The sequence below is a fragment of the Amblyomma mixtum genome, chromosome 3 (genome assembly GCF_055824585.1).
Source record: "Amblyomma mixtum isolate Tamu chromosome 3, ASM5582458v1, whole genome shotgun sequence".
Lineage (NCBI taxonomy): Eukaryota > Metazoa > Arthropoda > Arachnida > Ixodida > Ixodidae > Amblyomma > Amblyomma mixtum.
The window spans coordinates 92,497,398-92,516,556 of record NC_143014.1 but is presented as its reverse complement, the minus strand read 5'-3'; the positions used below and the strand labels follow the sequence as shown (position 1 = coordinate 92,516,556).

At 43.4% G+C, this 19,159-nt stretch overlaps 1 protein-coding gene across 5 annotated transcripts in view; it reads right to left on the bottom strand.

Moving 5' to 3' along the window:
- kappaB-Ras (NFKB inhibitor interacting Ras like 1) overlaps window positions 1–19,159 on the bottom strand; it is a 51,653-nt gene that overhangs the window by 28,488 nt on the left and 4,006 nt on the right. For all 5 annotated transcript variants that reach the window (XM_089580114.1, XM_089580115.1, XM_089580113.1 and 2 more), the window contains exons 3-6: window positions 10,555–10,650; window positions 8,558–8,605; window positions 1,147–1,242; window positions 985–1,078 (exon numbers count right to left, since the gene is read on the bottom strand). In XM_089580114.1, the coding sequence (XP_089436240.1) occupies window positions 985–1,078; window positions 1,147–1,242; window positions 8,558–8,605; window positions 10,555–10,650 (334 nt within the window). The remainder of the gene's footprint in view (window positions 1–984; window positions 1,079–1,146; window positions 1,243–8,557; window positions 8,606–10,554; window positions 10,651–19,159) is intronic.

The window sequence follows — 19,159 nt, the reverse complement described above, 5'->3', positions numbered from 1 at the left end:
CGGACACCTTTGGTGTGCATGCCACGTCTCTTACTTTTGATGGCCTTCCGCAATTTCCGCAGCAGTGAAGCATACTATGCCCCAGTAATCGTGGCACCCTTTTCTAGGAAGTCCATCAATACTACTCTGTGCTGGTCTCAAAAGACTGTGAGCATGGCCTTGCCTGCCGAGGGCTGGGCGCGTGCCTTCTTTGGAGGTGGTGAGTCCAAGTGCTTCCATTGCATCGACTGGACTTTAGTTTCCGGATCAGAGTGATGGACCCAGCTTTAATGCTGTGCAATCAGTCTGTTGAAAAAGTCCTCCTGGCTTCCACGGCACGTGGTCAAAAGAGCCTGAGAGCATTCGACTCGTTCCTGCTTTTGGAAAGGTGTGAGCAGCCGGGGAACCCAGTGAGCGGATACCTTACGCATATGAAGATAGTCCTAAATGATTTTTGCCATGAACCCCACACTAATCTTGACATTTTGGGCTATGTCTCGAACGGTTACGCAGCGGTTTTCCAAAATTCCGGCCTCCACTTGCTGGATGCTGTGTTCATCGATAGCGGAGTGGGGTCGCCCAGCAATCAGAGCCGTTTCCACCGAAGTCCAACCACATTTGAATTGACGATACCAGTTCTTCACTACATCAAATGATGAAGAATCCTCCCCATAAACCTCTTTTATCTCATTGAACGTCTCCTTGGAATGCGGCCTTTCAAGTACAGGAACTTGATGACTGTTCTGTATTCCAATGCATCCATTATTACACCTCACAGCACTTCAACACCTCTAAAAGAAAGACTGTTATTAGTTCAGAGTTGCACATTGGCACCTGACCTATAGTGAGTTAAATCATTACACATGCGCAGTTTCAGCGTCCTGCAATAAATGGAAGTGAGTCAGGGGAAATCTTTATTGAACGCCCCTCGTAGTATTAAGATATTCAAAAAAAGAAAACAAGCTCTCCTAACACAACACTTAGAGTTTGACATTAAAGCCTTACCCTTTTCTTTGGTGGCCCAGGTAATGGCAGACTGCACGTCAACCTGCCTCTCTGCACTCAGATCTGCTTTGTTTCCAAGCACCAAGAAGGCCAGCTGCAAGATATAGGTGTTAAGAATTTGGCAAAAATGCCGACAGTCTGATTGAAAAAAAGGAATGCTACCTCCTTCTTGTCTTTGTGCTTATCGATGTCCTTCTTTAGCTGCTCCAATAGCAAGAAGGACTCTCTGCTGTTGATTGCATATATTAAGACGACCCCCTGCAATAAGAAAATAGTAGGACTTAAGCACCTTTATTACAAAGGTAATTCTCCTTAGAAAAAGAAAGGTATTTTTCAGATAACAAAAACCTGCCAGCTAGTTTTGCTTTTGTGAGTATGTAATGGTGCTCACCCAGAAAGCAGCAGGAGAGGCAAAGTTATCAAGAAAAATGTGCTTACTTCTTGACAAGACATCTGTGGCACAGCAAGACCAGAAGAATTGCTCACAATTTTTTATCACGTCTTCCAAAAATCAGACAAACTATTATCAGCAATAGTGCCTCAGAAGTGTACGGTGGACAATAGCTTTACAACCTATCTGATATGATACAATAAGCAATATTTTTCAGCTTCACTCTCATGAAAAGGCAGTTTCTTCCTCATGGCACATGAAAAAGTGCATTACTTTACAAAGTCTAGAAAGAGGAACAACAAAATACAGTCCCTCTGAAAACTGCCAAAAAGTGCACTACTTTGCAAATTCTAGAAAGTGAAAAAAGACACAGTCTCTTCAAAAACTGGAAAGCTAGAAACTTCTGTTATATTACAAATTTTGGCAAATAAAGCTTTGCCTGTGCTGTATACAAACTCCACTACACTATTATGACAATGAACAGGAGATGCAACGTTTGTGTTATGACCACTGTTTCACTGCAGACACAAAGATGTATAACTATAGGGCTTTCAAAACGAAACATGAACCTTATATTTCTTTACAGCACTGCCAAATCAAGCCCTAAGCAGTTCACCTGTATGAGCATATGCCATGGTACTAAGCTGTCATCCTAAGCATGTCATTTTTTAATGTGAAAGCATTTCTTGGCTCATCAGTGGTATTCATCCAATGAGACAGATCCATAGCCAATCCAACACTAGCCCAATAACAATCCATACACAGGCTTAACTGGCTAAACATGGCTTTTCTTGAGGAAAAAAAACTCAAATGAAAACAATTAAAAATTAAAATAATAATAATAATAAAAACAAAAATATAATAAGTAACAAAAAAAAACGAACTATGACCAAAAAAGACCAAAGGAGGTAGAAAAAGAGGACAGGGTAAGGCTTTCGGATTTCCGCTCTTAAGCAGACTTAAGTGCAATCCTGTAATTTTGCAAGTTACCTACCCACCGCAGTGGCTCAGTGGTTAAGGCGCTCGTCTACCGAGCCGTAGTACCCGGGTTCGAACCTGACCACGGCGGCCTCGTTCTGATGGAGGCGTAACGCAAAAGGCGCCCATGTGCTGTGCGATGTCAGTGCACGTTAAAGATCCCCAGATGGTTGAAATTATTCTCGCGACCTCCAATACGGCACCGTTTTCTCTCTCTCCTTTCACTTCCACCTTCCTCCCTTCCCTTATGGCGCGGTTCAGGTGTCCACCGAGATATGCGAGGCAGATACTGTGCCATTTCCTTTCCTCAAAACCCAATTAAAAACCAATTGCAAGTTACCCGGCCATGAAAACAAAATAGTAGTAATCCTCAATACTCATCACAAAGAAGCAGAAAGGCAAGGCTGCTCTGAAAACCTGCCAGAACATACTACTGGCGTGCAATTTTAATTAACATAGCAACCATGCATGCAGCAAGCAAGCTGTTCGCTAGATGCATAGTTGCCATGTTGCTTCCACCGATATTTTTCTAAATTCCATGGTACACAGCAAATAAATAGGCTTTAGCAAGACTGAAAATGCTATAGTCCACCTTACACTTACCTAATGCACAGGTGAAACCCCTACCATAATGCACCTAATGCACACGTGAAACCCCTGCAACATTTGACCCTTGTGGTACGTTCATATAAACCTCAATGCTGATTACTGCGAGAATTACAAGAACATGAGATGATGTGCATTCATTCTGGTATCTCACCTTGCACCTATTTTGTTTCTTCTTGGCAGTTTTAGAATAATTCATTGTGACAAATTATATGGTTAACAGATCACACTGCTAGCTGACTGCACTAATTCAAGAGTTTTATTGATCAGTCTTTATCTACCGCAAAGCAAACTATTCATCTCAGAGCCCTTTAAATTTTCTTGAGCACTTCAACTCATTCCTTTTATTGTGGTGGTCACACTGCCAGACATGCTCGACATGAAAACAATGCACTTTGCGTTTTGTGTCCTCCCATCATGTACTTGCGTGAAGACCTCAGTGTCAGGTGTTGACACTCTGCCCGACAGCATGACCAAATCTTGTTCGCCACTCTCTGTGCTTCTTTTAAACATGGACAGATGGCGCCAGACGATGTAAGCTTGCCAAGTCGCCGAGCTGTGGCAGCCCTACTGCAGGTGTTGCGGGATTGTTCGGTGGCGTGGCATGCACAATGCTTAAGCAGCAAGGCACTGAAGGATCGAAACTGCTGTCTACATCAAGTCATTTTACGCTACTTCGTGTTCTACTGGCTGGGACTGCATGAATGGGTAGAACAGCAGCGACGACGGGGCCCTGTGGTCTTTTGGAGCTAGTTATCGAAATACATTCACTGCAAGGTTTTCTCGTTCATCCGCATGACTGCTGCGAACATGGTTAATAATACCACTTCTTGAAGATAAACAGTCGGCCTCAATGCACACACTCCCATATTTGGGCCAAAGAGATTAGATATACTTTCAAACATTGCTTGAGCAGTGTAATGAGCCGACGCTTGATAAGATGAGGCCCGCTGTGCAGAGAACATGGTCAATTTCAGCAACCTGGGTTCTTTGATGTACAAAGGCATCTCAAAGGCATTTCCGCATTTCCCTTGCATCACAAATACTCCCTTCGAAGCCGGGAGTTGGACCCATGCTCTCGTGCTCGGCAGCAGAATGTCTCGCTGCTACGCGTGATTGCCAGGATTGAAAGGAAAAAGAGAGTGTGTATGTAATGTTTTAGAGGCTAGTACAGTGCACTTTTAGTGACTTGTTTGTTTTGTCAGATATTTCAAACCTCAGGGAAAATGCTGGACACAGTGTTCACCGACAGCACCAGTTTCTTGGGTGCATTCAAAAGGACCTTTCCACTGAACTTGGCATGGCACGATTTGGCTATTTTATGCTCGAGAACGTGCTTCGCACAGACACTGTCACTCAGTTGCAATATCTTATCTGCTCCGGGGTTGCCCGGCGCCGAAGTTCCAGGCAAGCAGGCTCCGAAAAAGCTTTAAAAAGCCCGATCTGTGTTGGGTACAAACCCCTTCTCGCTATAACCGCATCGAGTCAGCTTCCAGATCCTGCTGGACTCTGGGGTGTGCCACAGCAGCAACCAACACATCATAGCACAAGGCACATAGACCGCAACAACTGTCCACGGGATCGGCCCGTACAACCACGTGAGCTCGCGCTACAATCACCATGGGTAGTACCAAAACGCGGCACAAAAGGCTAGTTCTGGCAAACCCTTTTCGTGCACGGTGCCCATACTACGTAGAAGCAGAGAACCTAAAGTTCACACTCTGGCAGCAAAAAATAGACAAACACAACTTGAAGTGACACCGAAAGCCAGGCATGCTGCTTGGTTGTGTCTGTCGTTCCACAACCAAAGAGCCCTCGACACACAGCGCCCCCGCTCCGCTGCGGTGAGTGCATGTACTAGAGCGTGAACATTATCTGTGCGCACTCTTTGCCACGGTGGGCAGTCAGTGCCAACACTTAAATATATTCTTAAATGTCGGTGCAGACCTTTTCCTACCCCCTAGGTCCAACTTCCTGATGCAAATGCAACAGTTAGCCTCTGGAGGATAAAATGGCTCGACTGCACACTAATAAAAAGCCATAGAGTTCACTCCATTATGATCTACCAGTACGGTTTGTATTAGAGTTAAATGTAGCCATGAATCCATGATGCAAAAAATTTGAGAATGCAATGAATGTGAACTAAATGTGATAGCGTACAGGGTAGAGCCACTCTAGCTGCTGCTGCTGCTGCTGATGGCGGCAGGTGGTTGCTGTTTCCTTTGTATCGGGCGGGCATGACATATGCATCCTAGTCAATTTGATGTGTGGGGCTCTTGTGCGCCTTCTCTTGCCAACAGCGGCGGATACCCATGTCACTACGACACGTCACGCGGATTTTGTTGCTCGTACGCATAAGCTTTGTTAATAGACAACAAGCATTTGTGACGCTAATTGGTCATCTTAATTAATTCATTTGTAGCCTGCTCTGTAGCATACTCTGTGGCGCGAAGCGCTCACGCAAGGCCTCCTTTTGTTGCCTTCAACCCAACAACCCAACTTTCTCCATGGTTGAGGGGTAGTTCGTCCGGCTCTCAACCCAAGAGGCAGAAGATCGTCTTGGCTTGACCATTTTTCTTTTCAGTACAATTGCTTTTCTTTCTCCAGAGGCATTACGTAATGGTGGTGGAATGGCGTCGCAACGCTGTAGACAAATGAGAAATTGTGTAGTGACATCATCGCCGTTGTGCTTTGTGACCGTTGTGGCGTGTCTGAATTACCTGCGCTAGGTCATGTGGTTGTGACGTCGGATCATTATCGACCAATGGGAATTTTATTTTCACACCACAGCGGCTGCCGCCGAATGAAATTTCATTCTTACACCTGTGGGGTTGCTGCCAAATGTGCACTTTAACGCTGTTGCGTTAGAAGTGCATTATACATTAAGTGGTGTTTCATCATCATAAAAAGGTTGCATAAGCTGTAAGCCTGCAGTGTCTGCATGTATGCAAACAGGGCACCACATGTAACTTAAAAGCTGCTTTAAAATGGAGTGCCGGGTTTTTCAAGGATATAGCTAGAATATATACTAAGCAGCCACTATACACTTTTCAATAAATAATTGTGTTCACATTAATGCACTCCCCCTTGCTCTAACCAAGCACAAACAATACTGTTTCAGTTTCATGTAAACTATATGAGCTATCTTTTTGTATTCCAAACATCTGGCTCACATTACGCAAGATATGTTGTACACAAGGTAGTGCAAAATTTTCAGGTAGAAGTTTTTTCTTTTTTTGTTAAGTGAAAAAATGTGTAAGCTCTTGGGACCTATTGCATCATATGTCCAGTGTGCCCAAAAAACATGGCAAAATTTCTGCACTGGAGTCTCAATATTGGTTCATTAGTACAAGAATCTGTGATTAAAGTCATTCAAAGGTGCGTAATGTGCAGCATCAGTTCCGTGGCTAGCCAAGTTTTGGTAATAACAGGCAGCTTTGTTGTTTGTTTAACATGCACTGCACATATTACAATTTTTTCGAAATGATAACACTGCAACAGTAGTGATATTAAGAGGTCAGGTGATCACAACCAGATTGGTTTTGATTACAAAATAAAGGCATAAAATATATTCTGGCAATTTCTCACCAGTAACAGCTGGTCAGAGCTATCCTTATTTGCACGAAAAGTTCACAAAAAAGCTCTTGTTGGTGAAAATATTTGGTTGTCTATTTCTTTCGAACAAAGCTCTCCATGCAGTACCAGGTCACTTCAAGTGAAAGAGTGAAGTGGAGAGTTAAAAACCAAACATCCACACAATGAAATCTTTGCAACATAAAATTCAGGGCTATAGCAACAAGTGGTAATATTTACTAATGAGCCAAAAACTGTGCCACCACGATGAGTTGGGATTGAGACCCAAGAGATGATGCACACACAATTAAATGAAAAAGAAGCCTAATAAAAAAAAAACATCAGATATTCACCTAAGCAGTTTTGTAGCTTGATGTACCATGCTGTTGCTTTTAAATGACCAATTCTGCTTGGCAGAATTTTAACATTTTCTTTTTTGCAATAGCTATGTCTAATTTAAGCATAGATGCAGTAATTTAAACAGCAGTAATGACAATGAAGAACATACAGTGAAACAAAATGCAGGACACGTCAAGTTTTGTTTGATGTATCCAAAGCAGTGCAACTTGCATATAAAGAATTTCAGTCAATAGTTTGCTATGTATGGCATTTTCAAGGAATGATAGAACAGCCTCCAACCTCCCAAAAATGTCACAGTATGCATTTATTGGTAGTAGTAAAGCATTCTCTCAAACAAATGTTGTGATCTATACTTTACACTGTGGACAACTTTTACCTATTTCATATATTTCAGTCTTTCCAATTTGCAAAATTACTAGTCATGCACATAATCTTGTTATCTGCACATGAAAAGAGGACAATGCTGGGCACGGCATTAATGAATGCCGTATGGTTGATGGAGATAATTCTGAAGCGAAAGCTTCCCTACAGGACCTCATGCTTTGATCACCGGGTGCCTAGATTTCACCTTCAAATGACTTCGTGCTTCGAAAGCGAAGGAAAGACGCACAACTGGCCCCCCGGGACAGTGGACACCCTAGTCGCACTTTAAGCTACGAAACCAATGGAGCGGTAGCTTGGAAAGCAAAGGAAAGGGGCATAACTGCCCTCTTGGAGCAGTGGACACCTCAGTCGTGCTTTAAACTATGTGGCGGTAGTGACAGGTGTGCGCTGCACTGGAATTGACAACGTTGTGCCAGAAACGCGGCGCTGAAGCCATGGGCTGTCGGTGCTCATTGTGTTCATTGGCATTGGTGTTTTACACTCCGATGCTTTCAAGGAAAGGAAGTGCGCTAACTAGCTCCCTGGGTCATGGATGCCTGAATTGCGCTTTGAGTGTACGTGGGGGAGTGAGAGAGAGATGCGGGCTGCATGCTTTAGCGCTGAGAACGTTGTGGCAGACGCACGGCACTGCAGCAATAGGCCGCAGCATTCATTGCCACCCTGCCAGGGTAGGTGCACTGCCTATCCAGTGTCCGGAACACACTCAACAATATAGACGCCAAGCCACTTAGTTGCCCAATACGCCATAGCTTTCGCTCTCCAACTATGTTCAGCAGTAGCTGAACCGCAGCTAATTTTTTTGCTGGCTTAAGCAGTCGCAGATGCTGTCAACCCTGATTCTTGTTGCCCAGTATAAATAGTATGCAAGGAGGATTGACAGTGGTCCTGTTCTGAAGGTGGCATTACTTATTTGGAGTTCAACATATCCCGCGCTGAGTTCAAAATAAGAAACTCGCAGTAGCAGGTATTTGATATAGGTAACTTAATGCATTAAACTTGTTATGACTTTTAAAGCATATTAAAAATTATCATGTTTACCCTTGTAACAAACACATCTAACAAATACAGTGAATGGATTCACTATTTTAATACTGAAAACATAAATTCTGTTAATATTTTACCTAGCAAAATGACCGGAGCCCAAATTTTGCAATTATTTTTTTTCTGGAAAAATAAGCTTTTACATTATGCTAGTAAATACGGTACATAGAAGTGAACAAAAATTCTACAGTAATGGCAAGTTTTTAACAGGAAACTAAGGCATACAGCATGAGTACTTACATCTGCATGTGATAGATGGGACTTTGAAACCTCTGCACGGGAACTTTCCTGCAAAAAAATAGCCATAATTCTCTATGGCATATTCTTTCTACATGCTAGTGCACAAATGAACAATGAGAGACTATGCGAATAATCAACCAGCCCAATTTGAAACGCTATTAATGTTCATTCCAGCACTGCCACGGCAGGCAGCACCAACAAGCGTTGAAGCCCATGTTATTTTGCAACACAGCCAATGCAGTCTTGCCCTCACCAGAGGTGCACTTTCATATCTAATATGATGCTAAACAACATGACCAGGACTGCCCATGTTATCATCAAACAACCTACATAGGGACGTAGCTTTTGACTAAATGCCACTGTAAGTGACTAAGTGACGTAAGTGTAAGTGAAGTAAGTGTAAGTGACTAAGTGACTCTGTAAATGACACAAGAGAGAAACTGACTGTAGAAATCACTTGCAAAAGCTATAAAAACTCCTTCTTTCCAATCAATCCCTCTTGAGCTCTACATGAAAAACAAAGTTTGGTTCAAAATTTTTTGAGGCATGCACTGCCATTGAGGCAAAATCCTAGCACCTCTGCATCAGTAGTTTCAAAGTCACCACATGTGCATATGCAGTGGTTTCTGCATGCCTGCCATTCTTGGAACATCTCCGCAAAGCTACATTAGGTGAGTGTGTCAGGCACTTTTTTGGGGTTCTGCGTGAATGAATTGCCTTGGAGGTGCAGAAATCGCGGCCTTTCATCTTAAGGGAAATAAACATCTGACTTGGTTCACAAGAGCCAGGCTAGGTGAGTAAGGTGGGCACAGATTAACATTCACATTGTTTTTGGTCAAAAGCTTCCTGTGTAAGTAACAGGTCAGGCACTGTGTAGCCATGGTGCAGCAGCCAGTTCTTTTGTCACCAAAATTTGGGGTGACATCTTTGCACAGCATCTCCCAGTTGCCATAAAATATCACAACAGTATCCGGAGTTGACACTTGTCCTACTGCAACTAATTCCCTCCTGCAAGCCCTCCATGTCTAAGGAATACATAGGCATGCCCTTCTGCCACATGCTCTTGATCTCAGTGAGGCTAGAGTTTCCTACTGGGAAAGGCAAGTTTATAGACATAAGGCCACTGAGAACTGGACAAGGAAGTTGCATATTCAAGATGGTCCAACAAAGTTTTATGCTGCTGTCAACATGTCCCCATTTCCAACCAGCTGTTATAATCTCTGGGAAAAATTTTCTGGGACGTTAGTCCATCATGTGGCCACCTCCCACCTCAGCAGCAATGCCTAAAATGGTTAAATGTCGACCCTTACAGAGCGGCTACTGAACTGTATCAACTGCCATGTGGTTGGAGGCCTTCCTGTGAGCCTGTCGTCCTGAATGGCAAACCAACAGGCATTGAGCGCAGCATTCCATTTGAACGTTGTATACTGACTAAGCTCTTTTCGTCAAAGACCTTCTAGGGCCTCTGCACAGTTGTGCCTGAGCTTAAGATAAAATCTGATGCCCTCTATCTGTTTCACAATTAGGACAATCCCCAAAATTGCTAAGCATCAAATACACAGTACCACATTAAAGGTCATGTCAACAGAGCATGTTGTCAAACAGTGTGGAATTTTCATACCTGAATTGTTATGTTAAGCTGGTGCTGCTATCCACAATCACGTTGAGCTACTACAACTACTGTTCACATGGCAGCACTAGTCTCTCACATCTCATACATCTAGTGTTACAAATTGCCAGCGAATTCCTGCTGGAAGTTTGTAACAGTAAGTGCTATGTAGGCTTTCAAGTTGAACGAACTATAATACTAGAGAAAACAGGATGCATTCAGGAAAAGTTTGCTTTTCAAAAGCATTTTGTTTTGGGTACAGCAGTCATGAGTATTTTCTGTGAACACTTAGTAATAATGCAACAATCCTACATTTCAATTACTTTTTATTCTACTTCATTGCAAGAAAAGCAAACTACGCAAAGCACACTGCAAAATAGTTACTTACCACACCACGAGAATCAAAAAACAGCACTTTCTCCTTCCCTCCTCGGTCATTATCAATCAAAGCACAGTAGATGTCTTCAATTGTCGGCTGAATGTCCTAGGAAAAAATGTGAAAAAGTTCATGCCTTCACTACAAAATTGAAGGGGATGACAACATACATAAAAGCACTCATTACCTTGCTTATCTGTACAAGAATCACGAAAGTAGTAAAATAGAAGCTCGTTTTTGCACAAAACTGACAGTAGAAAAGCTGCAGTGCAGAGGCATGCGGTGAAACATTCCTAAATGCATATGGTTAGCATTTATAGCCTTTTCCACCGGGTGAGAGAGATGTCGAAACGCCTCCTACGTGGACTGCTGCAAAAAGGTTCCACTGCCACTTCCACTGTGATGATGCCAGGTGCACACAACCATAACCTCCTTTAGTTTCTATGCCCGGTCATGCACTCCAGCGTGGGCATTCAATACTCTCTCTTGACCTCCTTACACCTCACCCACAAGGGGCACAACCCAGAACTGTTTTCGCCACACGACTATGCTTGCGTGGTTGTTTGCTCACGTTCTAAACTCTTTGCAGAGACCTGTGATGCAGGATAACTGTAAAAGAATATGCGGAAGTCGGTCAGTGCATTGTTCTGGCATGCAGTATCAAGAAACTAGAAAAATGACGAGAACTCGAGAACTTATGCGACTGCGACCTACTAGCGTGGATGTGAAGAACCATGCGAAGTTCGCGAACCTGAAACATAATCACTTACAAGGGAAGAAAATGATACGAGTACAGCTTTCTTAACGCACAGTTAACAGAATGTCAAAGGGGAATCATGGAACAAGCCCAGGTAGGTGATCTTGATTTATTTCCCGGTGAGTCAGGAGGGCATGGTTCACCAGCCATTCTAGAGGGACTAGCTCAACATGAATGTGAATTAGCACATAATTTGTTGCTGTTTTAGGACCTGCACATTTATTGGTACCAAAAGCAAAGCAATTGGGTCAGATAAGTCTGACTGTCCTCTGCAGCTGTACTTGCATGCAAAATAATGACCAATTAAATTTGGTCTAAAATGGCCTCAGGATCCTTAGAGAGGTTATTGATCATGACTCAAATGCAGAAATTATGACGGGCACGGCACTGCACAGGTCAAAGAGAAAATTTATTGTTCCATTGTTATACAGCTGTTCACAGCTGGAACACCTTCAAGCAAGCTATTGTGTTAAATATATTGTGCATTGCAAGACTTTGGCAATGTTTTCTAGCACTTTCTTTAGAGGTTGCTTCAGAGCTCTTCTTTTTGCTAAGATGACTTCAGTGAACCTTTTCCGACAATACAGGATGGCCAGCAGCTTTCCAGATGGTTGCAGAAGTCTTCCTCTGTCTCGAGGTGATCAGGCATAAGCAGTATTGAAGATACATGTATCTTCGATACTATTTTTTGATACATTTCATGTATCAACCAAAGACAACAACATCTGAGAACTGGTATCTAAAATAGATATTTAGGGTACCATTCATTTTAACAAGAAAAAAGATCAAAATGATGAAGCAGCATATGAGTATCGAGAATTAGCAATATCAAACGAATATTGTGTCATTAGCCATCTTTGCTATATCGATCTGGTACAAATTTTTTGTTATATCGGAATATCTACTCTTTTTATCCCAATATACACACCACAAAAAGACAAATAGTTTGACACCACTTCGAATGTCCTACATCAATTAGTTTGGGCGTAATGGACGTTTGAAATTTCAAGAATTCACGGTTTAGGGAACAAAAGGTTGTTGATGCGAATCCCTATGATAAGCTATGCTTTGATTCAACTCAACAAGTAATCTTATGCGCCATAACACGCTGAATTGTTTGATACCACTCCGAACATTCTACGCCAATTAGGTGGTCCACAATCTGTGTGCCAATGGTACAACCACTGGTCCCCCTTGAACTCCTCACACACTGCAGTATGTATAGGGGAACAAAGGTATACCAATTGTGACCTATTGGGTCATGTGGTATGGTACCATGGTATGGTGCCACTTGGTTGCCATCTGATGGTGGTGGTGCCTGGTGGTGCACCACCTGTTTTTGTCACGTGGTATGTATCCACTGTATGTATCCGCCATTTTAGACACCTTGAGTTTCATACTAACACGATCTTGAATAATGAAAGTATTAGAGCTAAGGCTCTAAAATGTGCCGCAGATTTCAAGGCTGCTGTGAGTCAGACTTTGGGCCCCCGGTGCTCGCTCAGACGCTAGCACACTGAGAAAAGGACTGGAGCAGAATTAGGCAGAGACTGCGGCAATTCCATTGGCCCCGTCTACTTTTTCCTACTTTGTTGTTTGACAGGTAGACGACATATGTTGCACTTCTGTACACTCAGTGACCGAAGGGATGAGGAGAGAGGCTCACCATAATGATAGGAACAACACCCCTTCACCCCTATTAAAAGTTGCAGTGGTTGCCAACAGAAATGGAAGACTTTCACCATCATGCTCAGGAGCTTAAAGAAAATTTGTTATTGACTTTGTCAGCATGACAAAGGTCACGCGCCGGCAGCATCAACTGCATCACCTGAGGCACTCCTTTCTTTTGGAGAAGCAAGTGCTACAACAAGCCATAGTTCTCAAGAGATGCTAGTAAAACTTGAGTTTCTGAACTATGCTTCCAGGATCCTGAAGTCAACATGGCCATGCTTCACTGTTGTCCATTGAAAAAAAAAAGGCACCTTCATATTATAGCACAGCAACATGCTCATCTTGTCAGCGGAGAGGCTTTTCATGTGGTTCACTTATAGCAAGGCCACATTACGGGGATTTACAGACTGGCAGTTTGAGCAAATGCTGCTACTTAATACTGTTATGATCGTACTTCTGGCCACGCGGGCCGGAGCAAGCGACAACCGAGAACTGCCAACAACGCCGACAACCTCACGATGGCTGCAGACTGGATACCCTTTGTCTCAGGGAAAAGAAAAAAGGGTTCCCTCTATCGCACCTGCTGGCCACTTCGACGAGGCACTGGAAGACTGAGCCCTGCGCGACTGCAGCGGGCTCTCCCACGAGCTGCCAAGGAGTACCGGGAAGCGCTGCGCAGTCCGGCCATCATGTTTTGACATAGGCATTCGTCTCCAAAGGGGACGTTGACACCGCATACCCTTCCACGTAGCTTGCCCGTGCATTGATGCTAGCATTGAAGATAGCACCCTCCTCTCAAGCTCAACACGTGATGGGGGCGTGTTCCCTGGGGAGAGTGCGTGATGACCTGCCACAGTGAACTTGGACACACCTTTCTCGGCAAACACGGTCTCTGTCTAGGAATTTTAGGGAAGAAATCCCTTATAAAACCCGGCGCCGAGGATGGTCGAGGGGTTCCTCACATCAAGTAGCTTTCTCTCATCGAGACTCTTTGACTGAGAAGCATTCTCAGTTGCTGTACGTATACATAATGTAAATAGTTGTATAAAGTTTTCCTTGCCTTCCTCCTAACCCAGTCTCCGATCATCCTCGTCCCATCACCCGTCCAGCCATGCTACCCAAGTTGCAACAATACTGTTAAGTAAATGTAACGTCCATATAAGAGTGATTAGCAAGATATGTTATGCCTAATAAAAACTTTCAGCACTTCTATTTTATGTTGTTTACCTTTTAGCTTTTAATGCAGAATGTTGAATGTGAAACGTCTGTCATCAATGTGCTAGGGAAATAACTGCTCAGCTTTCCTAAGTGCACGGAGCTTGCATCTTTTATCACAGGGCAAAGGCAGAAACCAGTTGGTAAATACCGCAGAAACAAATGAAGAGCATCAGAAAGAGTTTCAAGTTTATTCGTATGTTGTCAAGTGCTCACAGATAGATTTGCATGAAGAACATTAGCTTAAAAAGAAAATGATTTTGCTAGCCTGCTTATGGAAGAGATCATTTCAACATGACCATGGCTTCAGTCCAATGCTGAATTTTTTTCAAAACCAGGTGCACCGCCAATGGAGCTTAAAGAAATCCGTGTGGCCAGATTTATTTAAGCCCTTTCAAAGACAGTGTGCATTATGAAATACACCAAATAATCTAGAATGCACAAAGAAATTTCATAATTTAGCTAATCATATTACCAGCTTTGTTAATATGAGCCATTTCAGTGATGTATCGAGGTACCTGTTTCGGAAATCAATTTCGGTTGTGTGTCTCCTGTCAGTATTGGAAATACAGTTTTTGAGGGCACTGGTTTCGAGGATAAGAAGGCGTAGTATTGGCAGTGGTGAAGTGCATCAAAATACAGCTAAGACATGCTACTAACAGGCCAGTTATATTGAATACTGAATAGATAACTTTAATTATTGCTGTTAGGTTCTTCTTTATTTATTGAGAGGCTTGTAGCCCACCATTTGCTACTTAGTATGTTTTGCTTTTTTAAGTTCCTTGTATTGCACACCACTCCTGCAATAGCCTCATCGAGGCTGCAGTATGTCCAAATAAAAAAAATATATACACCATATCAGTTTTTGGAATTTCGAAAATACTATTCTCGTCGCCACTGCAGCGCAAGAAATTTTGGGGCCGCATATGGACAAAATCGAAACCTAGTGACCAGGAAGAGCACTAGCCGCGCCTACAAGCTCACGTCACATATTGGTATGCCTGCCACATGCTCTGTGACTGCTTGCCGCCTCCAGTTGGATACTGAAAAAATTCCAGAAACTGGTATGGATATTACTTACAGTTTGCTACAAGCTTCTCAATAATTAAGGAGCCTAACAGTAAAGGTTAAAAAGTTAACAATTCAATAATAGTTAATTAGTCTGCTAGTTCGCACGTCTTATCTGTATTCTCATGCATTACACCACATACGATGTTATGCTGAAACGCTCTTGTAAATCAAAAAGTCTATTTTTAAAAATTGCTGACAGTCTTGGGTGAAATAACCCATATAGGCCCAACCCTTAGTTAGGATTGCCAACCATCCCAGATTTGATGGGACTATCTTGGTTTCAGGTTTGCTTAGGCACACAAAAGATATGACATGCGCTACAAGCACCATGAACCAAAGCTAAACAATGATCACATACATAAAGAGAGAGAGAGGGGATTTATTGACAGGGAAGGCAGAGAGGTTGGCCAGAAAAATGAATATCTGGCCTGCTGCTCTGCACTGGGGAACGGGAAGAGGAGAAAAAAGAGGGTCACGATGGGGGATGATGATGACGGGAAGAGGCAGATGCAAAAAGACAAGGCACACTTGCTAACATTACAAACACAAGTCAAGGCCCGTATCACTTAAAAAGCATGAGAGCGCTCGCATTGCTTGTAGAGTTTTCGAACTATCTGGCCAAGTGTCGAGGATCAAATCCTCAGAGAGGAGCCTGGTGTCAAAAGACTTCCAAAATAGATGCTAAGGTTGAGTCTTTCTCGTGCATATGCTGGGCACGCCATTAAAACATGCTCTACAGTCTCTAGCACGCCACACGTAGAACAGTCCGGGGAGTCCGCTTGTCCAGTTAAGTGCAAGTATTTGCGCGTGAAGGCGACGTTTAAACATAACCAATGTATTAGGCATGCAATAGGTTGTGGTATTCTGTGAGGAACAGAAAAGGCCGTTGCCAGATCTAGCCGTTTAAGGCGGATGTGTCGAGTGTCTGGCAGGGCCCAGTATCTAGCCGTCGCACTCTTCACAGATCCCAAAAGGAGACGAGTGGTGTCCGGTCGAGAGAACGGCACAGCTGTGTGCACGTCACTGCAGAAGGCGCTCCTTGCTTCACATACATAAAAGCTGGTGACTGTGACAATGCAGCATGAAAGCTGCTCTAACCACAAAAAACTGGGGTCACCACATACTTAAGCCTCCATGGCAAGCATTCCTTACTGGCAGCATAAAATAAAACCTCATTAATTTGACCCCTGTCCTGCCCAACGCCCATACAAGTATATAGTGTCGGACACTTGTTAAATCGGACGAGCTACCAAAGGGCTATCGTGTCGATGTTGATCTGCTCAACAAGCAATCGTTCAAATATCCATCCTCAGGCCTGAACTGCATAGTACATTGTTCCCCGGGCCCCTCTGATGTGTGTGCGATGGCAGGCGTGATAATAATTGGCATGCGGGCACCGTCATTAAGACAAAAAATAGTCGACCACATAGTTTCATTTTCGGAGTTTTGCCACTAGCGCATCAGCCAGACAGCAGCCAAACCCAGCTGCGTGCCATTCAGAAGGCTCACAGACTCATCACTAGTCCTTTAGTTTCCTTTCTTGAAAGTGCCTTCCAGTCCGGCAGCAATACGCATTTCCTTTGCTTCTATCCGTGTGGTTCTTCCAGAGCACCAGAACCAAGGTCCATGTTGCCGAAAATGCGCGCTCATCATGCGTTGTTTGCCATTTGTGAGGTGAAGCCTCCTCACATGCGACATCACATGTGAAGAGGCTCTATCACCACCGCGTTCCACCATAAAAGAGACCACGTAGACCCATTCTGCCAGCCTGATGCTTGGCTTCTATGCTTGGAAAGTGGATCTTTGACCCCACCTTGAGCAGTGCGAAATGCCCGGTGCCATGGCGCTCCTTAGCCAAGCTGCCCTTAGGCCATGAGAATTTATCCTCATCATCACTGTGCATCCTAAACTCCCAATAATGTGCATGCTTAGTAGAGCAGAACGTTGGGCCAGCTGGTGTAGCATGTGTGTGTGCATGTTTCTCTTGCCCGTCCTGTGTTAACCTGCGCAAAGTTTTTCTGAAAATATGCACGCATTAAAGCATTTGACAGAACTGCGAAAAATCGTCGGTGCCCTGCTAGTTATCATCTCAGAAACTGATATCCTAGTTTTTCACCAAATAAATTTGCTCTCTTACGAAAGCTTTTTGGCAGTTTTTGGGGCCATTCGATAATTTTACCTTCAGATAATTTGTAAATTCTTTTTAAATCCATTCAAGTCCAAATTAATGAGGTTTCACAGTACATGATGCACGATTTAGATGTGTTGTATAACTACCTCCTCTATTTCGACGTGTGTTTCAGTCTTTTCTTCTCCTGCTCTTTCTTGTATGGCCTAAATGCTATTTTTCTGATGGCAGTTTTTGTCTGTCTCTACCATCTGGTTGCTATGTTAGCACCGGACATTACTGCACCTTTGCCATTGTGAATAACTGTAACAGGGTGGGAATAAAAAGGAGAAAAAAAAAACAGGATCAAAATTCGTTGCAGCATCTAAGTAAAAAAAGATACCTGCACCACCAGTCCCAAAATGACCTTGCCTACAGATAATCAGCAGCCGTTTTGTAATGAACATCTGGATTCTAGTATAGCCTCTGTACAGATGATCATACGCCAATGTGCCCTTTGTACTACCCAGCAAACACCACAAGTGCCACAGGGTGCCATCACAACTCCCATACAGGAAGGAGGCCTCCAAGATATCCCACCAAAGTGAACTGAAGCCAGTAACTTCTTTACCTTGTTTATGAGTTTCTTGCATCACAGTACAATAAGGATGCTCTCGTGATGCTACCCAGGCAACATCATGATTAAGTTCATTGTACTGGACAAAATAAATGAGGAAACATTAGGTGTGTTGCACAACAAAGCTCATATTTTAAGGCCATCCTCGCTATCTAGCAATAATTCAGAAATGGGCTTGAGGCAAAATGATACAGACAAAGTTGAAATCAAAATATGAAGGTTTGAGAAAAAAAGATAACGAGTCAGAAGTACAACTGCATATACAATTTTCACTAGTTTACCATGACCACCAGCTGTAGGTGAACACATAATAAGACAATTTTTTGTAAGGTATAAGGACACCATACATGTCATACGAAGCGAACATTCAGTGCACTCAACAGTACGCCCAGAAAGTAATTCCCCATGCTCCCCGTTATGCAATATTATAAGCTTTACAAAAGTAAATACAGGACTGCCAGCTGCAAGGAATAAGCAGAGGTGCTAGTAAATGGTCTACAAGCAGTTGTGGGCTGTTCCCACAGTGGACAAACTACCTGTTGTTGCTTGCATGTTGCCTTTTGTGATAATTGCCGATAGCACCTTATGGCTACAGCATACGACAGGCTGTGTGGGTGAAAATGCTACTCATTATATTGTTGCACAAATTAAATACAGCAAACACACAAAAACATCTCTTTGTGTGCTTGCTCTCTCCCTGCTTCAAGTGCATATCGACGCACATCTAGTTGACAGGTCATTACCTCTTGATTACAGCAGTACTGATCTGCTCCCGATTGAACCCAACATTCAGCCCATTCCCTGGAAGGCACTGCAACTGTGCACACTTGGCTGGAGAAAGTGCTCCAGATGGTTTTCCAGCCCAAATCAGTATTATTCATTAAAGGGGTCATGACATGGACTACCAACAAACCGTGGTTTTACACTGCAGGTACTAACCACGACGTGGTTATGTGTACTTAAAAAATAAGTAGGGCTCTAGGTGTGCATTTGAGCTAGAAATTGCAATTGGAGGATATCGGCTCTAAGCCCCTCCCCCTGGCAGTGACAGCCATATTGAAGCAGCATGAGTAACGTCATGAACCGACAGCGCCGTCGTCAAAACTGCAAAACTGCTGTGCGCACATTCGGTGAGGAGCAGAGCACGTTCTACTTGAGT